This window comes from Eptatretus burgeri, chromosome 15, assembly GCF_056783735.1.
Source record: "Eptatretus burgeri isolate ZD-2024b chromosome 15, Ebu_testis_v1, whole genome shotgun sequence".
Taxonomy (NCBI): domain Eukaryota; kingdom Metazoa; phylum Chordata; class Myxini; order Myxiniformes; family Myxinidae; genus Eptatretus; species Eptatretus burgeri.
In genome coordinates, this window is record NC_140975.1 from 60,061,422 (window position 1) to 60,080,300 (window position 18,879).

The 18,879-nt window shown below is 45.9% G+C and overlaps 1 protein-coding gene across 4 annotated transcripts in view; it reads right to left on the reverse strand.

Annotated features, from left to right (window-relative positions):
* MAPKBP1 (mitogen-activated protein kinase binding protein 1) overlaps positions 1-18,716 on the reverse strand; it is a 148,466-nt gene extending 129,750 nt beyond the window's left edge. For 2 of the 4 annotated variants that reach the window (XM_085856235.1, XM_085856234.1), the window contains exons 1-4: positions 18,305-18,715; positions 13,541-13,648; positions 11,085-11,176; positions 1,789-1,851 (exon numbers count right to left, since the gene is read on the reverse strand). Coding sequence is in view for 2 of the 4 variants with exons in the window: in XM_085856233.1 (XP_085712359.1) it covers positions 1,789-1,851; positions 11,085-11,176; positions 18,305-18,406 (257 nt within the window). In the remaining 2 variants the exon portion in view is untranslated. Of the gene's footprint in view, positions 1-1,788; positions 1,852-11,084; positions 11,177-13,540; positions 13,649-18,304 lie in introns of all 4 variants that reach the window. The other 2 variants (XM_085856233.1, XM_085856236.1) reach the window with 2 other exon arrangements.
* Positions 18,717-18,879: the final 163 nt, after the last annotated feature.

An 18,879-nucleotide genomic window follows, 5' to 3' on the forward strand; every position in this document is an offset into this window, starting at 1 on the left:
TGTTACTCCCAGCTTGCCGGCTCGATGACAGATGCCATTTGCATTTTTCCCTCTCCACGACTACCCCGTTTCGAATCCCATGCGGGCACGGGCAACTTGCTGGCGATTAAAAATAGAGACCATGAATTTACTAATCTCTACTATCAATAAACTATTGATTTGATATGCTTTACTGTACTTTCCCATCGTATTTTGCAATCCGTATTTCATTGGATACATAGAATGCTTCTTTGGTTCCGTACGATTTACACTGGATTCATAAACCTTAGTATACAATCAAGTATGTTTTGATGTCCGTTTCTCTTCGGTTCTGGTTAAACCACTAGTTATTCTTTCCTTATGCAAACGTTCGCTGGGTCTCACATGGTTAACGTCATTGAGATTGTCACGTGTCTTGTACCCGCTCTGCAAAATTAAAAACACGTCAACACATTTTCATGTCGCTCAGCGTGAAAACTTAATCATGCGAAAATTTCCACCTCCACAGAACCGTGTTTGTAAATTCTGCGGCCTTTTTTTTTTGCAGGAGTGATTGCACTTGTTTAAGTAAACTATACGGTGCTTATGTAGCCCAAATCACGCTTCGCCATTATACTTCAGCATGCATCAACATCTCGTACCCCCATTAACCCTACTCTCTTACCTGGAGGTTACTTGTGATTCCTCCCCTCCTCTCTATCTCTATCTCTCCTTTTGTGTTGTTCGCTCATTCCCTTTCTTGTTTTATCCAACTTTACATTCACTATCACTACATTACCATAGCTTTGACTTATTACGCAAAAAAATTAAGTAAATAAACAAGAGCGAGAATTGCTTTGCAATACATGTCCCCTACCGGTCCCAATGAACCAGAAGAAACCCTATTCCCCACCATATTTGGGTCTATTTGGCAAAATAAAAGTAAAAGCAATTTCCATTTTCTGATATCTTTTGTAGACTAGAAACCAATAAAGACAACTGGGATAACAAACCGGAGACAAAAATTAGTTTGCTTTAACACATGCTCAAGCCAATACCGGAACCAAAATGAAGACGAAGAACCTTTCTAACCCACCATGTTTCGTTCGTTTCTAGGCATTGCCTATTTCATATTCAAATAACCTGATGTACACACATGAAGCAAAAACATGCGTACAGCTAATGTGCATATAAAACATCGTTGTTATATACCTGGTTTTCCAATTGTCCTGGGCCATGGCCTAAGGCCTGAGGCCTACCGATCTGTGCTGCATGATATTATTGGAGTGGAGTCAGGCCAGCTGTCCAGCCAATGGGTGTAAAGCAGTGGGGTGTAGTCAGGGCAGCTGAACACTGACCCATGTATAATATGTGATATTTTCTAAGTTTAAAAAGGGCATAACTCTGTGAAAAAGTGATGAAATGCCATGAAACTTGAACTTGTTCTGTAACTTATCATAATAAAGCCATGTACCAAGTTTCAGCTGAATATGTTAAAGGGTATGGGAAAAAAAAGTCTGAAAACCCACAGGTGGGACGGACGGACAGACGGGCAGATGGACAGCAAACCTATAGTCTCTTCCGGTGAAACCGGTAGGGGACTAATAAAGCAAACGTTTTACATTACAGCAACACGAACGAGCCAATGATGTCATAATTTGCAAAACAATTTTGACACCTACAGCTGAGAGAAAAACATGTCAAAGTGTTCAGATTCATTCCTTTGTTACAGTTCGAATGGAAAAGACAATGTGGGCATCGCATTGCCTGCCATAAAAAGAGATCACCTTGCCATTGACATCGAGATCAAATGACCGGTGTGAGCCTTACCTCGAAGCATTGAGTATGTGAGTTTGCTTGCGTTTCTTGGGACTCAGTAGAACAACCACACACCTGAAAGAGAGAAAGACAATACAAACGACGTCATACAAAACTGGCATAAAGTACACAACAGTACAACAATCTCGTGCAAATAATCATTGATGTATGGTTTAGAAAGTAAACTTCAGGCTCGTCCAAAAGTTCACCAGTGCGAATGAAGAGAAGGCTCGTTTCGGAATGTGGTGTCACATACATCAACTAAAAACTTTTTGTCTTTTCATGGTTAAATGCTTAATATTTTTTGGTTTCTTCTATTTCTCAAACTTCTCTTTTACCGCTTTACCACTGGGGTAATTCTTGTAAATCGGGACCAATAATCTCCACCTAATGATGTCAAAATCCTTTTTGTCTTTTGCACGTGTTACCTGGCCAGTCATTATATCAAGGTTTGGAAGTATCGTGACAGGATGGACATTCAAAAAGATGTTACAGAATCACCACTCAATATCCCACCAAACCTTGCGGATATCACTTATTAGATTTGTGATATATCACAAATGTATATATCACAAATCCCAAGATTTGTGAATCCCAAGGAAAAGACAAATCCCAAGGAACACAAATGTTCCCAAGATTTGTGAATAACAATATATCACAAATCACTTATTAGATTTGTGATAAATATAAAGTTGTCAATCATCACTGCAATGTTTTTGTGACATCTTGAATAGTTTTTGCTTCATTCACCTGCCGCAAAGTTCCACCCTAAAATATGATGCATTTTAATTGGCCTTGGGGGAACCCCCCCCCCCCACCTTAACTGGAACAACAGTTTGCCAAATATGAGAGGTCGGGCCAGGGACCAAAACTGTCAGGATTCCCATGAAAGGTGTCCAGGAAACATACATTTCAAAATCAATAATTAAGTAAATACAATAAAATAAAATACATCTTCTGAGATGGTCAGGCCTCGAAAGATTCCTTGAAAATGGTTGACGTCAAAAGGATCGACTAATTTCAACACTTGGAATACATTAGCCTGGCGTTGGCTTAGCGGTTAGGGTGGTGGCTTGGGATCCTTGGGTCCTGAGCTTGAGCCCCGTTGGCTGCCGAATTAATACCAGGGGGTTGACTCAGCCTGTCATCCTTCTGAGGTCGGCGAAATGAGCACCAGTGTGCACTGGTAATAGGGGTGCTGCATCAGCGGCATAGCTGCGCCCCTAACCAATGATGCAACCAGCAGCCAAAAAGGCTATACACGATGGGAACACTTGGAATGCATTTCTTCTTGGGGTATTTCACAATGTTTCTTTAACATACCTTTTACCATACGCACTGTACCATGCAAACAACCTTGCCCTCTTGTCTCTCCGCCTTTGCTTACACAGCAACAAGGTAATGTTTTGGTGCGTGGAGTGTACGATAGGTTCTGGGGAACGGAGCCCGATGATGAAAAACAATCGTGCAGTGCTTGACATGTGCAGCACTCGAAAATCCAGAATGTTTTGTGCTGAAGTCAGCACGTGATAGGATAAAGCAGTACTTAAGTCATTCCTCATTACTCATGGTGCTGCCTCTTAACAAGTGGGCGACGAGTGCCAAGAACGTCAATTCTGGCTGTGTCCAAGCAGCCCAGCTGTGAGCAATGCTTCCTGCCGTTTAGGGGACTTGGAGAATCGCAGGCAACGAAAGACTTGAGCCAGGCTAAGCCTATTGCCTCACGTGCTCAACCTTTGACCTTTCATTTTTCCACACAATGCCCAAACACATGGCTGATGTCAAATACATTCCATTGAACAATAATAATTATCATCACTATGACTATTTTTGTAATGCTGCACAAGGAGGAACCTCAATTTTGCAAATACAATGACATCCGGACACAGGACAAATCAATGTAGGACACTGTCCAATGGAACCTGTCTTACGTTTGTGCAACCTACTGAGATTGCAACAACCGACGAAGGTTGTTTGTGAAACCTATGAATAACTAAGGTGTAAAGCTATTCAGAGTGCTCAAAAGGAAGAGAAATTCAAACGTCGAGAAAAAGGTTTCATCAACGGAAACATCAACATCCAATTCTGCCTGAAAGCATGGTGCAGAGGTAGATACCTAGTCTAAGTACGATTCCCGACCCAACTATATACTGTCAGATTGGTGGTTCACAGACAGGGGATTCCATCACAATGTGTGACGTGCCTCGGATGGACATTACGCCAGGTGTCTCACCTGCGAGCATTAGTTAGTGGATGTTAAAAATGCAATGGCGTCTTTCATGAAGAGGAGGTGAGATATCTCCTCCTCCTCTTCCTGAACAAATTACAAATTCCTGCCACCTTCAGTTGAAAGTCAGTCATGACGAGGTGGTTCGTGAAAAAAAAACTTTGGTCAGGCTGCTGTCCTAACAGCCGCACAAAAACAGAACTATGGAACTCAGCCAGGGCCCTGGACTCAATGTCTTCTCTTTTCAAAAGCCATGACGAGACATGTGATATGCACAAGTGAGTGTTAATAAATACGACATAATATCCGCCGATGCAGTTTTCTGCCGACGGACCATCAGCACGATAAAATTAATTCTGTACAAGATCGAGACTCGGGGAAGAGCAAGAATTTGATCGCCTGTTCTCTTTGCTTCTGGGGGAAATTAAAGCCAGCTTATATGGCTCAAAGTTCAGTTCTGTTGCAGTTACATGTACCATCCACTGAACTCTCACCGCCAAGCAAACGCATTCCGTACGCATGCGCGAATTGTTTTAGCATAATAACGCATAAAGTTGAGGAGGGAATGATGGGAGCAAAACCAGAGCGTTCATAGAACACCTTATCCCGTGTAGTCTTGAGGGAAAGGACATGAACAGAGTCTTTCAAACCTCTTTATTTGTGTTTTGCACTAACAAGCAAACAACAAAAAAACAACAGTGATAGGCACGTCACATTTGTCTGAATGTTGAATCTCACAATTACTCAGCCCTCAGGGCATGAGGAGACAAATATTTTCCAAGTGCTGCTGGAAGGTTGATGAAACTGGCAATAATGTGATTTGTGTTCTGCAGTGTTCAAGTATATAAGATTTTAAAGGCTGTAGGGGTAAAAAAAATTAAAATTTTTTGGAAGTTTACCGTCGTTGATGCACCGTCTTTTACACCACCTTGTTCAACGCGTTACATTAGTTATTGATGTCCTTTATGCTGTCCCTAAAACAGGATGTTTCCTGTTTGGAATGATTTTCTGCCCGACGGTAATTTTGTTTGACTGCCAGACAGGTAGACAGACTGAAAGAATTACCTTACTCCTCTCTGCGCAATGTGCACGCACAATCGAGGTGAGAGTCCGTACGTTTGTCAATTTCAGAGCCAAAGTACTGCTAAACTGGAGGTTCGTGTTCAGATTCGAGTTCTGCAGTGTTCAAAATATAAAATGCAATTGAAATTAAAGAGTTCCTCAATCATAGACTGATGTCTGGAGACAGACAAAGTGAAGCAATTGCTTAACTCCGCTTTTTGCTTCGCACATGCAGATTTTTTTTTGTTTTTTAAGGGCAAGTGATGGATAAAATAAGAGGAAATTCATGAAATAATTACAACAATCAACCTCTCTCTCACACACACACACACACACACACACACACACACACACACACACACACACACACACACACACACACACACACACACACACACACACACACACGTCTCGGAAACCCTGCCCACCTTCCCACCTCTCCGCACTCATTGCAGTATATTACATCTTGAGCTATTCCACGAGTCTATTTTGCCTTCTTTCCACGAGCAAGTTCTGAAATGGTTCAGGCCAGAACCAGTTCAAGCTCAAACGAAACTCCACATTTCCCCACGAGCAAAAGCCCATACTCAGGATGAAAGCCAGAAGGATAAATAAGCCATTTTGGTTTCATGGGAATCAACTAGTGATCCGAGTGTGCATGTCTGGTGAGCCAAGACACTAAAAATCTGTCCTGAACTAGTTCAGAACTCCTTGGTGGAGACAAATCATTATTCTACCATAAGCACAGTGTAAACCGCAGTAGAGGATTCAAAGCTTTTTATTTTTCCATTCATCTCTCACCTTTGAGGTCACCCATAATTCATTTACTTATATACAACCTCAGTCGGTTTGGAAAAATACAATTAGAATATTGCTGTTTGCAGTTAATTTACATTGAATTCATAATGATGCAATTCAAATGTCTCACCTCTCACTGAAGATGCTTATTTATGTTCACATTAATGGCAGATCAGAAAGCTTTTAAGATACTGGCAGAGCATGATAACAAAGCGTTAGTTAACACTAGCATATCCCGCGCTCTGCGCGACATGTTGGGGTGGGTGTGTTTGAGAAAGGAACTGATGCAGAGTATCAGTAGTAATTTTACTTTAATGCAGTAAGTGGAATACGATTTCACTGTTTCAGAACCATTTTATTTACTTTTTTTGTACCATGCACCTCATATGGTCTTTGGGATAATGAAAGCCGAATATCACGTTACTCGAGTGCAGAACAAAGTCGAAGATAGCGCGACACGAAACCACAAACTGGGAAATAATATATAAGATGTATTAAAAAGGTCCAAAATTATTATTTGTTTTTAAAGAATCAGCATTTTGAAAGTGCAAATCACCTTAACTATGAGAAACATTAAAATAGAATGCCATGTTTAATTGAAGAATTCCCAAGAAAATGTTCAAGTATCACCAAACCTTAACTATGAAACATGGGGACGGGAGTAGGGTGGGGGAGGGGGGTGTAAAATACAACATCCTAAATTGGAATGCCTGCTGATGCTGCAATGTTCCATTTATACTCACACCCACCCACCCACCCACCCTGATGATACTTTGAGCCTCTAACCTGCTGTTCAAATCCTCAAGCACTAAGACCAGGAACAAAAACAACTACCTGATCAGCTGTCACCATCAATCGAGCACTCGAGGGGAGCACATAAACACACTGAGCAAAGTAGAAAAATATTTCTGGCTAAAAACATTGACAAACTAGAACAGCAATGGGTAGAGCGCATACCTCGAGGGGGCTGAATAGCTTACTTTTTGTATCCCACTGGTAGGCCAGATCTACATCCAGACTTTATCCAAAATCTAAATCGGCTTGTTCTTGTCACCGAACCAACTCATACACCAAGTTTTATCAGAATCCAATCCAAAAAATTTTGAGATATCATGCAATATATCGTTTTTGACCCTATCTCTCAATGAAGTCACTTAAAAAAAAATATTGCATTCAGATCCGGATCTTCACAAAAAAACCCAATCTTTTGTCATTGCCACACACCCAACCTATCCACAAATTTTCATCCGAAACCATCCATAACTTTTTGAGATATCCTGCTCAAAAACAGACAAACAGACAGACAAACAAGGGTGAAAACAACACCTTTGGTGGCGGAAGTAAAAATAGCGAGTAAGCAATATTGTATTATCCATACAAAATTGCAACAAAACCTTAAATAGCATTCATTTTTCCCATATTCACAATGAAGGGGCTGGTAGGATAGCCTAGACACCCTTCTGAGCTGTGTAGCCTGAGTTAGAATCCCAACCCAACTATATACTGCCATAATGGTGTTTCACAGGCAGGGCGAAGCATCAATGCTTGTGCCGAGGGATGGACGTTAAGCTGGACAATTCGTCTGCCAGCACTGGTCGAAAGTAAACGTCCCACTGTGTCTTCCACAAAGAGTAGGCGAGTTATAGACGGAACCTTGAACGAACAACAAAGTACAGGCCTCCGATTGTTAATTAATTTATTATTATTATTATTATTATTATTATTATTATTATTATTCAGAGCAGAGAAAAATCAATATCCATATACTGCTTTGAAAATTTCACAAATAATAATAATAATCACAACAACAATGATAATAATTCTTAAAAGGCACCTTTCAGGCCAACTGCTCCGAATGCAATGCAAAAATGACGCAAATTGTTAAAAAGTTGTCATGACGATGGACAACGACGATGTGGTCAAAAGCATTTTGGCACAAAAAATGAAAATACTGTACACACAAAGAAGGAAGTTTCGAAATTTATAATTTTTTTTTTCTTTTGTCACACTACTCTGAGAATGTTCCGTCTTGAGAAGTATGTAAACAAAGTAAGCTGCACAAAACATGGGAATAAATAAATAAATAAACATTCTTTAGGGCTGAGATGGAGAGAAAAAGTCAAATACACTGCTCAACATAACCGTTTTCTTGTTGTGACTGTTCCATATACTAACAGCGTTTATTCGATTGCGGTAAATAATAATCAGCAAATTATTACATCCGTTTGCCCAATGAGCAAGAAATGTTAATTGAGGGAACAAGAAGTAACTTGGAAAAAAGCTGGACTGGTGAGAGAGCCTAGAGGTGTGCACACCTGCCTCTGAACCTCCTAGCCTGGTACAAATCTCATCCCAGCTATAAATTGACGTCCTGGTGTTTTGCAGGCAGGGTGAGGCATCAATGTGTGCGCCGTCCCTTGGATTGGTGTTAAGCCGGAGGACACGTCTGGCAACACCGAGGGTCTTGGAGCATGTTAAAGATCTCCCACTATATTTTGTGAAGAGTCGGCAAGTTATCGCCGGCACAAAGAACAAATTAACAATTCCTACTACCTTCAGTCGGAATATCCTGCTTTGCAGTGGTGACTCATCCAAGATTGGTTCTCGCCTAGAAACGTTTCTCGACTAGTCGTGATATGCTCCAGTACTTTGCAAAGAGTAAAAGCATCGAATCTCTTTTGAAAATTTTCAAGTGTTTGTGTGTTTGTTTGTGCTTTTGTACATTAATCTTTCACGGCAGAACCGTACGTAGCGTCGGAAAGACTGGCAATCATTGTACAGGCATAACAGCCTTTTGTTTAGAGGCCCCAAATTCTGGATGTAGGTACTTCAGAATCTGGACAAGGTTTAAAGCTAACACATATTGGCCTTGAAGTCCAATTTGAGGCCAAAGGCTGCTATAAAGTGTATATTAGGATGTGAGGTCAGGCATTGGTGCCTGTGGCCTGCAGGTAAAAGGTAACCACCACGAGGCCAATAACTCCATGGCTTTTCAATGTCCAACACGTCCTGAAACCACCGCCTGGAAGGGCTGGGTAGCCCCTGCTAGTCATGAATAATTATAATTGAAAAATAACAAAAAAATAAAAACCACCTTTGTTGCTGCAAGACCCAAGACTAAAATCATGAAAATACAACTGGTGTATAATGACATCACCAAACTGAACAAGAAAAATGACATTAAAGCCTTAACGGCACGGGTTAAAGTGTTCGAAAACAGTTCATCTTGAATCAACCGTATTTATTCCTCTTCTCTTAATGTGGAAACAGAATATGAGGGAATCTATCGACTGAGAAAGAAAGTTCACGAGTGGTCATCGCAACACATCCACAATGGCAAGATTGGGTGGTCGCACCTGTCAGACACCCTTTGGCCAGTTACTATATCTACCTTAATACTATCTTGTTCAACGGAGATTATGATGAGGTATTGTAATGAAAAGGTGAGAGATGTAATAAACGAAGTTGCCTTTCGCTAACCAACAATAACCAAATGCATAATATTCGAAAATAAGCAAATGATTAAATAAATAAAAGAAACAACAGTGAAAGAACTGAAAAAAATGACCCCCGTGTGGGGGTGAGACAAGCATGAGTTCCTGTTACTAGGGTGTAGTGTTCTCAGGTCAGGAGGGATTTTTGGCCAACTTTGAAGTCACGTAACGCGAAAACAAAAGTGAATATCGAAAATCCAGCCTGACCAAATCTAGATGTTGTCCCATAGATTCATATGCCACAATCAAATTCAAGATAACTTAAGAAATGTAGGAGGAGATAGATTTTGAAAATCGTCATTTTGCAACTACATGAAGCAGTTTTCGCAAAATTCAGTCACGTGACGTGTACGTATTCGAAGATATCGGTATTCTTTCGAATGGATATGAAAGACAAGGTCAGCTGCTATGCAATGACACCATTCACTAACTTTTACCATGCCCAGTCGAGAATATATAACCTCCTGAAGGTAGGCCAGTTTTTGCAAACTTTGAAGTCACGTGACGCGAAAACGAAAGGGAATATCGAAAATCCGTCCCAACCAAATTTAGATATTGTCCCATACATTCATATTCCACAATCAAATTCAAGATCGCTTGAGAAATGTAGGAGGAGATAGATTTTGAAAATCGTCATTTTCGCATTTTTTGCCAACTTTGAAGTCACGTGACACGAAAACGAAAGCGAATATCGAAAATCCGGCCCGACCAAATTTAGATATTGTCCCATAGATTCATATGCTACAATCAAATTCAAGATTGCTTGAGAAATGGCGGAGGAGATAGAATTTGAAAAATCGGCATTTTCGCAACTTCAAAGGCCTCGTGACCTTGACCTTGACCTTCGGTGACCTTGAAAGTCATACCATCGTGTACGTCTCATCGACCTCTATCAGGATCACTAATGACCAGATCTCCCGCTTCAACTTCATTGTGAACGGACGGACAGACAGAGGGACGGACGGACGGATCGAAGGACATCGACACCCATATTATTAGGTCATGCTTGAAGAGATGACCTAAAAAAGGGAAAAAGTTAATTTCCTGTTAACATGGTTGAAGAGGCCCCTCTGAGTATGAATCTGGGGGATTGAGGGTTTGAACCCGAGCAGTCATACCAAAGACTTTTAAAATGGTGCGTACTGCTTCCTTGCCAGACGCTCAGAATTTAAAAAAAGATAGAACACGGCCAAACAACCATAGGTTGGCAATCATTGTACAGGCATAACGGTCTGAATCCTGCACCAAAATTCCTTGTAAAATAACTCATATTATTCTAACCAGGGATAAGTTATAATGACGACATTAAAATGGTATGTGCTGCTCAGCATTAAAAAAAAAAAAGAGTATGGACAAACAAGCATGGAAATCACAGTGCAGGCTGAAGTTCCTTGCAAGAGAACTCGGCTTAATGGTTAGAGCATCCGCTCTGAATCTGGAGGTCAACGCTTTGAACCCCAGTGGAGCCATATCAAAGACTTTTAAAATGGTTGTGCTACTAAGAATTTGAAAAGCATAGAGCATGGACAGACAACCATAGTTTGGCAATCATAGTGCAGGCCTTGAAAGGAATAATAGCTTTCTCCTGTGTTGAAGTTCCTTGGAATGGAACTCACATTTATTTTCCAAGATGAGCACGAGCAAACGACTCCAATCCAGAAATGAAAAAGTTATTCAAACAAAAAAAAAAGTTTCTAAACAAACACGATGCTTTTCATGGAACTTACCCAGCTGGGTATGCAACCAGTGCAGACTTTGGCTCGCACGCCAACGCGCTGCTCGATGATACTGTGAGCCCAAGGACCTTCTCAAGAGTAACCTGAACAAGAAATAAAGTTAAACTTTAGAACCATTTCATCCTGTCCTGGTGTTCATTGACAAAAAGGAGTTTCATCGTTTGGATCGGTTTATTTGTTATTTTTAGCATCACATGTCAGAAACCAGTACTTTGTCTTTTATCATCAAATAAAGTCTGGTGTTGGCTTAGTAGTTAGAGTGGCTGACTTGGGATCTTAAGGTCCTGAGTTTGAGCCCCTGGCAAATTAACACCAGGTGGGGTTGACTCAGCCTGCCATCCTTCCGAGGTCGGCAAAATGATTACCGGTGTACTGTTAATCGGGGCATTGCATCAGCGGCGTAAGCACGCCCTCAACCAATGATGCAACCAGCAGCCACAGACTGCACACGAATAAGATCATCAAATTTGTTTGAGTAGAGAACAAAACCTCCACCTGGACCAGCAGGAGTGCTGAGAATTGTCACAAAGAGATTGGGTAATCAAACCTTACCATGACCTTCCCGCTGCCCAAGTTAATTATTCTCAGGCAGACAACTTTAGCAAATAAACACATTTCCTGGCAATGTTTTCAAAATTATATTGTTCCGTAATGTTCTTTCTTCTTTTACTCTTCTCTCGACGTCTTTCCCTTCCCCCCAACCCCACCTCTCAACTCAAACATGTATTTTACTACACTATCAACTCCTCCACCTGCAACCCCCTTCTTGTCAACCACAGAATACGTGGTACATATTACAATTAAAGAGTCATTGGTAACTTTTAAGGAAAGTGGGGGGAGGGGAGGCAATTTCTGCAAGAAAAACACAGCCCTGAAAAAGTGCATGACTCAATGCTACAACAGTTACATCCTGAAAACACTTCATTGTAGAATTGTGTTTTGGCAGAGGAAAGGTCGACTCAGAACTTTTCAACATGATGCATAGAATGTGCATATCGTTTTGCCAAAAACTTTAACGTGCAACATATGAAAACATGATTATGAATTTCGCTCTCATCATTACTCACAATGGAAAATACTTTTTCTGCCCAGGACCCACAGAAGGTCGTCGTGAAAAACGAGGCAACAAATGGTGAAAAAAGAATAGGGGCAATACCTCTGCGCACTCACCTGGTAGAATAATGATACTGAGGAGGAAATCAATGTGGGATATAATCAGCAAAATGTACCAATGAACCAATGTTACAGCAAATACCTATTTTGGGATGCAACCACCCCGCCCCCCCTCCCTCTCCCACTCACCCCACTCCCATAAACCACCTCAGACCCTGATTTTTTTTAAACAGCGTGAACAAACTTTGGTACATCACGGGTGATAAAGTTTGTGGTCAACTTTCATCGGAAATGTGTGTGTGTGGTTTCGGAGAAGCAAGCAAATACATATTTTGGGGGCAACCCCCCTCCCCCCCATAAACTCACCCCATAGACCCCACCAGGCCCAATTTTTTTATGCCGTGAACAAACTTTGGTACATACCGGGTGATGAAAGTTGTGGTGAAGTTTCATCAAAATCATGTGTGTAGTTTCAGAGAAGAAGTTGCAAGTGTTTGTGGATGGAAGGACAGACAGACTAACGGACAGACAACGCGCCGTCCCAAGCTCACCGGAACTACATTCCAGGTGAGCTAAAAACTAATGAACTGACAGTGGTGCATCAAATGGACATGAGCAAAGGAATGAACAAACAGAAAAATAGCAAAGAAAAAAAGAGAGAGAGAGGAGAGAGAGAGAGAGAGAGAGAGAGAGAGAGAGAGAGAGAGAGAGAGAGAGAGAGAGAGAGAGAGAGAGAGAGAGAGAGAGAGAGAGAGAGAGAGAGAGAGAGAGAGAGAGAGAGAGAGAGAGAGAGAGAGAGAGAGAGAGAGAGAGAGAGAGAGAGAGAGAGAGAGAGAGAGAGAGAGAGAGAGAGAGAGAGAGAGAGAGAGAGAGAGAGAGAGAGAGAGAGAGAGAGAGAGAGAGAGAGAGAGAGAGAGAGAGAGAGAGAGAGAGAGAGAGAGAGAGAGAGAGAGAGAGAGAGAGAGAGAGAGAGAGAGAGAGAGAGAGAGAGAGAGAGAGAGAGAGAGAGAGAGAGAGAGAGAGAGAGAGAGAGAGAGAGAGAGAGAGAGAGAGAGAGAGAGAGAGAGAGAGAGAGAGAGAGAGAGAGAGAGAGAGAGAGAGAGAGAGAGAGAGAGAGAGAGAGAGAGAGAGAGAGAGAGAGAGAGAGAGAGAGAGAGAGAGAGAGAGAGAGAACGAGAACACTGTAATCTGCAAAGTAAGAGGGTCAGGTTAGGTTAGGTAGGGTTAATGGTGGTAGAAAAGATAATGTGTAGGAATTGGGGGATGACATGAAGTGGGATTGCCCTTCCCAATTGAAACCTTGGGTATTGATTGGCAGAGGCTGCCCATCTCACCTCGCGTCACTGGCCGATATTCCTGCTTAAGCTGCGCAGACCATCGCGTCAGCCCAAGATCATCAAGTGGCCCAGACGATCGGGCGTGAACGGAGCAGAGTGAGAAGCCTGGGAGAGAGCATGTGAGAGGCCAGCCTGAACCAAGAATCATTGGGTGGCCACAATAATTTCAGCCAGGTTGAAGAAGGTGCATCTGGGGCATGTAAACGACCCCACACTGTTTTCTCACTGCTACCACTTCTTACCCCTCTTCCCTCACTCATTTCTTCGGGTGTCTGGCACCTTTTGTTTAGATGTGACAAGTGATTGTTCTTAGGCATCCAATGGCGGGTTAATCGTGTTGGAGATAAATGGGAAATGTACAAGTGCCCGTAAATTGTGTGAATTGCTTGCATTGCTTATCGTTGTGTTTTCCCGCCAATTCCCCATTATAATCTTAACTGCAATTTCTCCGGCCAATTCCTGCTTGCTTATTATGAACCCATGAAAGATTTAGTATCGAGTCTTGACTTATCCTACTCGGGTTTAATCTGAGATAGGGCTCCTAGGGGTAAATAACCCAAGCAGTTAATTGGTGTTTGATAGATGATAGTGTGCGGCGCATAACGTTGGTTCGCTCGGCCAATTTGCATCTGGTGTGCGACCGCTGGCACGGTTCCCCATCGACTTCAGTCATCTTCCCAGTACAATAAACCGACATCGGGCGTGAGGATCCGATCAAAGGTAAGTGTGGTACAGCCTCCGTGGTCTATTTTTTATGGATGCGTTGGCCTTCAGAGTTATCCGGGCCACGTCTAACAATATGAAACCCAAACAAGCCCTTCCGACTCGATAAAAGGCAACGTGGCATTAAACGCCATGTGCGCATGGGCACCACTTTGCCTCCAATTCTAGATAGCTTCTGCGGGCTACACTTGAGTATATTTTAAAGACCGGGGAGTTCAAAGGTCACAAGTAAAGGACAGTGGACCATCGACCAGCATAATTTTTGTGAAGTACAACATACTGTGTTTTGATTAAACCCTGGTATTACAGGCCTTCTTCTTGCAGTGGTGGTGATTCAACAAACAAATCCCATTCTCTTACTTAAAATGCATCTTCAATGCGATTGACAACCCAAATGTGCACACGTTGAGAGAGCATCACCAGAATGCCAAGTCCACGACATTCAAAACTACAACTGGACCGTTCATTCAGGCCTTTTGGCAACACCCTCAACATATGTTACAATGCAAACGAACATCAGAGTGAAACTTCAAACCAGCACCAGAAACATGACCACAAACTCCTCGAACCTGTTCACTCACTGTTATATGGGACTACATCATAAAGTAAAATCATATAATCAATAAAAAGCATTCGACATGACCGATGCTTGGTGACCTTAATGTGAAGGGGTGGCATCATTTTGCAAATTACTTTCAAGATTGATTGAAATGCAAAATGAGGGGGTAGGGGGGAGGGGCGAGGGGGACAGGGAGCACCCGACATGATAAGGAATTTTCATAGAACCAAAGATGAACCTCTAAATTTGTCTTAAGCCATTCGTCCAACATGCTTACTTCACCAATACATGGTTTTATCACGATACAGGATATCTTACTCCAAAAAGTATGGAAACAAGGAAGGGATGGTCACAAGAAATGATCAGGTTAAACCATCCCGACATCTTTCTTTGAATAATGGTTGACCTAAGACCATAAGTGGGGAAAATGAGCCGAGGCAGGGGGTGGGGGAGGGAACGAGCCTCGGAGGAGAGGGAGAGGGAACGAGCCGAGGAGGGAGGGGAGGGGAACAAACTGAGGCGGGGAGGGGAGGAAACGAGCTGAGGAGGGGAGGGAGCGAACCGAGGAGGGGGAGGGATGGAACAATCCGAGGCGAGGAGGAGGAGGAAACGATCCGAGGCGGGGAGAGGAGTAACGAGGAGGGGGAGGGGGAACGAACCGAGGAGGGGAGGGAGGTAATGAGCCGAGGCGGGGAGAGGTGGTACAAATCAACTGAGATCGGGGCGGGGGATGACTGGACCGAGGTCGGGGGTGGAGGGTGACTGGACCGAGGTCAGGGTCGGGGGGTGACTCGACCGAGGTGGGGGGCGGGGGCTGACGCGACCGAGGTCGGGGACAGGGCTTGGCAGCACCTAGGTCGGGCGCGGGGGGTGACTGGACCGAGGCCGGGCGAGGGGGGTGACTGGACCAAGGTCGGGTGCGGGGGTGACTGGACCGAGGTCGGGCGCGGGGGTGACTGGACCGAGGTCGGGAGGAAGGAGGGTGAATGAACCGAGGTCGGGAGGGAGGAGGGTGAATGAACCGAGGTCGGGAGTGGGGGGGGTGACTGAACCGAGGTCGGGAGCGGGGGGTGACTGAACCGAGGTCTGCAGCGGGGTGACTGAACCGAGGTCGGGAGCAGGGGTGACTGAACCGAGATCGGGTGCGGGGTTGACTGAACCGAGGTTGGGTGCGGGGGTAACTGAACCGAAGTCGGGAGGTGGGGTGACTGAACCGAGGTCGGGAGGTGGGGTGACTGAACCGAGGTCAGGAGGGGGGGTGACTGAACCGAGGTCGGGAGGTGGGGTGACTGAACCGAGGTCAGGAGGGGGGTGACTGAACCGAGGTCAGGAGCGGGTGGGTGACTGAACCGAGGTCGGGAGGGGGTGACTGAACCGAGATCAGGAGCGGGGGGGGGGTGACTGAACCGAGGTCAGGAGCGGGGGAGGGGGTTACTGAACCGAGGTCAGGAGCGGGGGGTGACTGAACCGAGGTCAGGAGCGGGTGGGTGACTGAACCGAGGTCAGGAGCGGGTGGGTGACTGAACCGAGGTCAGGAGCGGGTGGGGGTGAATGAATCGAGGTGGGGAGGGGGGGTGTGTGAATGAACCCAGGTTGGGAGGGGTGTGTGAATGAATCGAGGTGGGGAGGGGTGTGTGTGAATGAATCGAGGTGGGGAGGGGGTGTGTGAATGAACCCAGGTGGGGAGGGGGAGGGGGGTGACAAATCGTCGATCGGACGGGGGGTGAATGAACCGAGGTGGGGAGGGGGTGTGTGAATGAATCGAGGTGGGGAGGGGGTGTGTGAATGAACCGAGGTGGGGAGGGGGTGTGTGAATGAATCGAGGTGGAGAGGGGTGTGTGAATGAACCCAGGTGGGGAGGGGGTGTGTGAATGAATCGAGGTGGGGAGGGGTGTGTGAATGAACCCAGGTGGGGAGGGGTGTGTGAATGAACCCAGGTGGGGAGGGGGTGAATGAATCGAGGTGGGGAGGGGGTGTGTGAATGAATCGAGGTGGGGAGGGGGTGTGTGAATGAATCGAGGTCGGGAGGGAGGAGGGTGAATGAACCGAGGTCGGGAGTGGGGGGGGTGACTGAACCGAGGTCGGGAGCGGGGGGTGACTGAACCGAGGTCTGCAGCGGGGTGACTGAACCGAGGTCGGGAGCAGGGGGTGACTGAACCGAGATCGGGTGCGGGGTTGACTGAACCGAGGTTGGGTGCGGGGGGTAACTGAACCGAAGTCGGGAGGTGGGGTGACTGAACCGAGGTCGGGAGGTGGGGTGACTGAACCGAGGTCAGGAGGGGGGTGACTGAACCGAGGTCGGGAGGTGGGGTGACTGAACCGAGGTCAGGAGGGGGGTGACTGAACCGAGGTCAGGAGCGGGTGGGTGACTGAACCGAGGTCGGGAGGGGGTGACTGAACCGAGATCAGGAGCGGGGGGGGGTGACTGAACCGAGGTCAGGAGCGGGGGGAGGGGGTTACTGAACCGAGGTCAGGAGCGGGGGGTGACTGAACCGAGGTCAGGAGCGGGTGGGTGACTGAACCGAGGTCAGGAGCGGGTGGGTGACTGAACCGAGGTCAGGAGCGGGTGGGTGACTGAACCGAGGTCAGGAGCGGGTGGGGGTGAATGAATCGAGGTGGGGAGGGGGGTGTGTGAATGAACCCAGGTTGGGAGGGGGTGTGTGAATGAATCGAGGTGGGGAGGGGTGTGTGTGAATGAATCGAGGTGGGGAGGGGGTGTGTGAATGAACCCAGGTGGGGAGGGGGAGGGGGGTGACAAATCGTCGATCGGACGGGGGGTGAATGAACCGAGGTGGGGAGGGGGTGTGTGAATGAATCGAGGTGGGGAGGGGTGTGTGAATGAACCGAGGTGGGGAGGGGGTGTGTGAATGAATCGAGGTGGAGAGGGGTGTGTGAATGAACCCAGGTGGGGAGGGGGTGTGTGAATGAATCGAGGTGGGGAGGGGTGTGTGAATGAACCCAGGTGGGGAGGGGTGTGTGAATGAACCCAGGTGGGGAGGGGGTGAATGAATCGAGGTGGGGAGGGGGTGTGTGAATGAATCGAGGTGGGGAGGGGGGTGTGTGAATGAATCGAGGTCGGGAGGGGTGTGTGAATGAATCGAGGTGGGGAGGGGTGTGTGAATGAACCCAGGTGGGGAGGGGTGTGTGAATGAACCCAGGTGGGGAGGGGGTGTGTGAATGAACCCAGGTGGGGAGGGGGTGAATGAATCGAGGTGGGGAGGGGGTGTGTGAATGAATCGAGGTGGGGAGGGGTGTGTGAATGAATCGAGGTGGGGAGGGGTGTGTGAATGAACCCAGGTGGGGAGGGGTGTGTGAATGAACCCAGGTGGGGAGAACTCCTTCCGTTGTTGACAAAATACAAGCACGAGGATCGTCCGTCCGAGGTCCGCCAGGGAATCATCGTATGACTCGTTTCCATGGTGATATCACACCTCGTGACGATGTTTATAACATGTTCCTGTGCAGGTGCATTCACTCACCCTCTCCGTGAGCGGGATTGGTTTGCTCTTCTTCAATGACAGCGACGGGGATTGCAGAAGCCTGCGGATCTTGGTGGTAATCGCGGTACCTTCGGCAGCCATACCAGCCCCCCCCGCCCCCCGATATCTATGTGGAACACGCACGACTCACGAGTCGCTCTGAATCCAGGTACAGCAGGGAAACATCGCAAGAACCCCAAATCATCTCCCCCAGCCTCAGCATGTCGGGAATATCGACGTTCAACGAATCTTTGGAAGCAAAGCGCGACCGATTGACCCGGTTAAAGGTCAAAATAGAGGAAAGCGCGAAGAACCGTGCGTGTGGCGGCTCGGAGCGCCGGAGTCCGAGAGAGGCGCCCGCCCAGCCAACGACGTCCAGTGCCAATATCAGGTTGAAGGGACCTCAGGGCATCGAGCCGTCACCGAGCACGCGAAGACTCCGCCCCCTTCGCGAAACACCCGGCCAATGAGAACGGTTCATTGACGCCCTGACACGCCCACACGCTACGCCCCCTAATTTGAATTGGACGTTTCCACACCAGTCAGGGCGCTCGCCCTACGTCACAGCCACAGCA